General features: G+C 42.9%; 1 protein-coding gene across 1 annotated transcript; it reads right to left on the minus strand.

Moving 5' to 3' along the window:
- Window positions 1-505: 505 nt before the first annotated feature.
- LOC112274632 (uncharacterized) lies at window positions 506-2,694 on the minus strand. Its single transcript, XM_024504273.3, has 3 exons — window positions 2,374-2,694; window positions 1,617-1,893; window positions 506-891 (listed from the first exon to the last, which is right to left on the minus strand). The coding sequence occupies exons 1-3, from the start codon at window positions 2,539-2,541 to the stop codon at window positions 602-604; spliced, it is 735 nt and encodes a 244-aa protein (XP_024360041.1). The 5' UTR covers window positions 2,542-2,694; the 3' UTR covers window positions 506-601.
- Between the last annotated feature and the right edge of the window lie 218 nt (window positions 2,695-2,912).

Here is a 2,912-nt window from a genome sequence, read left to right on the forward strand (position 1 = left end):
AGTTATTATTAGCCTCTCGTGCTGCAATGTAGAAGATGGTTTTGGGGCTTGGATGCCCGTTCAATAGCAGTAAAAGTTAAATATGAGGCACAGTCCTGAAATGAACATAAATGAAGCAGGTAAGAGCATCTCATTGTAGACATCACAGCTTCAAAAATTGGATACAATTCATTCCGACGTGCAGCTGTTTCATAATGGTTCAACGAAATTAGCTAAGAGCTTAGCTGATTTCAAAGGCGCTTACAAAGACGATTAGAAAGACGGTAGTTTAGAACAATCATCTGCTTTCATGCAAGAGATCATGAGCTGCTACAAAACAAGCAAATTGAAGAAAGCTGCAGACAGATTGAAGTTCTTCAACACTAAGATTCTTAAAAAATTAGACAAAAAGTTTAGATGGTCCTTAAACAATGTGGGCGGCGCTAATGGCTGCCACTGTCGACAATCTAAACCACAACATCAAGTTCTGATATGAGCATCATACAAAAGTTGGTTGTGAAGAATATTCAGAACAGGTGTTGTACTGTATTGCACATGTAGTTGCCACCCTTTTAATGTACATAACTAGTAGCCTTGTCCAGTGAAAAGAGAGAAACCTCATCTATTTCCATTTCTTTCCAAACTTTCCAAATCCCTTTCCAATCTTTCCAAACTTCCCAATCTTCCCGAACTTCCCAATCTTCCCGAACTTCCCAATCTTCCCAAACTTCCCGACTTTTCCAAATCCGATCTTTCCAGGCTTGAAGCCGATCTTCCCAGGCATAATTCTCTTGCCGATTTTGCCACCCTTAAATTTCCGGTCACTGTAGTCGACTACACCATGTGCAGCTGAACCTGCCTTGTAAACACCATATGCACCTGCCAATGCTGCAGCTCCAGCCGCCATACCACCTGCAGATAACAACTAGAGTTAGATCCAGGCCTTTGGACACAATGGTTGAGGAGAATTCAACCAAATTCGAAAAAATAAAAAATAAATAAAAAAATAAAGAGAAACTTTCAAAACATCCAGTTGGCTGAAAATTCAAAGACAAACTGACTACCAAAGATAAGCAGATAAACTACCAGAACATAACAAGTAACAAATTCAAGCCCTGATTTCTTAGAAACCTAAACAAGCAAACAAATTCTGGAATGTATAAATGTGAATTCAAACACGTTCCTTCCTTCAGGAATGTATAACCCTAGATAGGAACATCTACTGATTACCAGATGTCGCATTACAGCCATGCCTATTCCTATTGCTGCTAGGAGGACATTAGTTTAGAAAGTGACCTGGGATACATATCGACTGTAATCAAATATCGTAAAATACAATGCCACCATAACGACAATCTCTTTTCTAAGAATGAACATCTACACTGCTTAGAAACGACAGAGGTAAATACTGGGAAGGGCTAAATTACAGTGGGACGCGAGTTCAGGTTCAATTAAACCCTAATATCATGACTACCATTTACGAAATACTTTTTATTGCAGTACGTATTAACTTTAAAACCATAATAAACATAATTAACAATGTGCAAGCACTCTTATACACATTATTGCGTGCTACTCATTCATCAAACTTAGCGACGGAAACATTGAATGGAGATCAGTGAAGTGTGGGTAAGTACCAACTGCATGAGAAGATGATCCATGGGAATCATGTGCACGAGGATAGCCTGAAGGCGGATAGCCTGAAGGCGGATAGCCTGAAGGCGGATAGCCTGAAGGCGGATAGCCTGCAGGAGGATATCCTGCAGGTGGGTACCCAGCAGGAGCACCAGGGGGGTAGGCATGGCCACCCTGCGGAGGGTACCCTTGCGGTGGGTACCCCTGTTGAGGCGGATAGCCTCCATGGTGTCCATGTCCATATTGCTGAGACGAGCCGTAATTACCTTTATCTTGGTTCTGTAGATTGAAATGCAAAACGTCAGTACAAAGAATCTTCAACAAGGGTCGAGGGATCATATACGAACAGTAGGAAGAAGCCTAAAAACTACAGATGACCCGGTCGATTTCTCCTTGCCCGTGATCACACAAAGAGAGTAGCAAGTGGGTCTGGACAGATACGAGTTAGCAAAACAGGAAAAAGCAAAAGGAAGAATTACAGGAAAGTTAAATAAATAAATAAATCAGACACATGGATAACCATTGACTCAATCGGAAGCAGAAATCAATACCTAAAACATTAACCTCAGAAACAGCAAACTGCGGCACTGCATGCTTTAGATGATGCCAAACACTTAGACACAACTGACCTTAAAACACTGTGGATTACGAAATATTCATACATAGGAAGTTGCTAAGCAAAACAGAACTGAAAACTCCCATTATGCGACAGCAGAATAACCAAATCGAGGGCATTACAGAAGTATAAACCCGACGAACCTTATCTCCGCTGGGATTATGAGGGGGGTGAGATTCGCCAGGATTGTGAGCAGGGTAAGGCTCGCCAAGATTGTGAGCAGGGTAAGGCTCACCAGGATTGTGAGGGGAATAAGGATTGTTGCCAGGTTGATGAGGGTAGGGGTAATTGTAGGGGTTGTTAGGATCCATATTCTTCGATCAGCAACACCGCAAGGCAACCAAACGCACAACAGGATCTTCACACCCAAAACTCGACGCTTTAGCCCGCAACCCCCTTACACACAATTTCAAGGAGGACTGGAAACAGAATAACCTTCGGCACAACTGTCGAGCACAAGAACCGCGAATCTCCACAAGTACTGAAGCATGAAGCTCGCATATGTAAACGACACAATCACGCGTTAGGTGACGGCAGGGAGCGGACCCAGCAGTTGACACGAGCAGAGTGACTTGACCTGCCTGGTCACTGTGATGCCTCCACCCTACCACCAGGCTAGAGTATTGGCCAAACCTGGAATCACCTACTCTATTCCTTTCAGTGTCCAGGCGAATGAGAGAAA

Source organism: Physcomitrium patens, chromosome 22 (assembly GCF_059467195.1).
Source record: "Physcomitrium patens ecotype Gransden chromosome 22, ASM5946719v1, whole genome shotgun sequence".
Classification (NCBI taxonomy): Eukaryota; Viridiplantae; Streptophyta; class Bryopsida; order Funariales; family Funariaceae; genus Physcomitrium; species Physcomitrium patens.

Bases quoted from the DNA above. Each gene is read 5' to 3' on its own strand.
- LOC112274632 (XM_024504273.3), bottom strand. From the start codon at position 2,541: ATGGATCCTAACAACCCCTACAATTACCCCTACCCTCATCAACCTGGC. The intron at 1,894-2,373 runs GTTCGTCGGGTT...TTCAATCTACAG, and splicing joins ATAATCCCAGCGGAGATAAG to AACCAAGATAAAGGTAATTA. The intron at 892-1,616 runs GTACTTACCCAC...TGTTATCTGCAG, and splicing joins ATCATCTTCTCATGCAGTTG to GTGGTATGGCGGCTGGAGCT.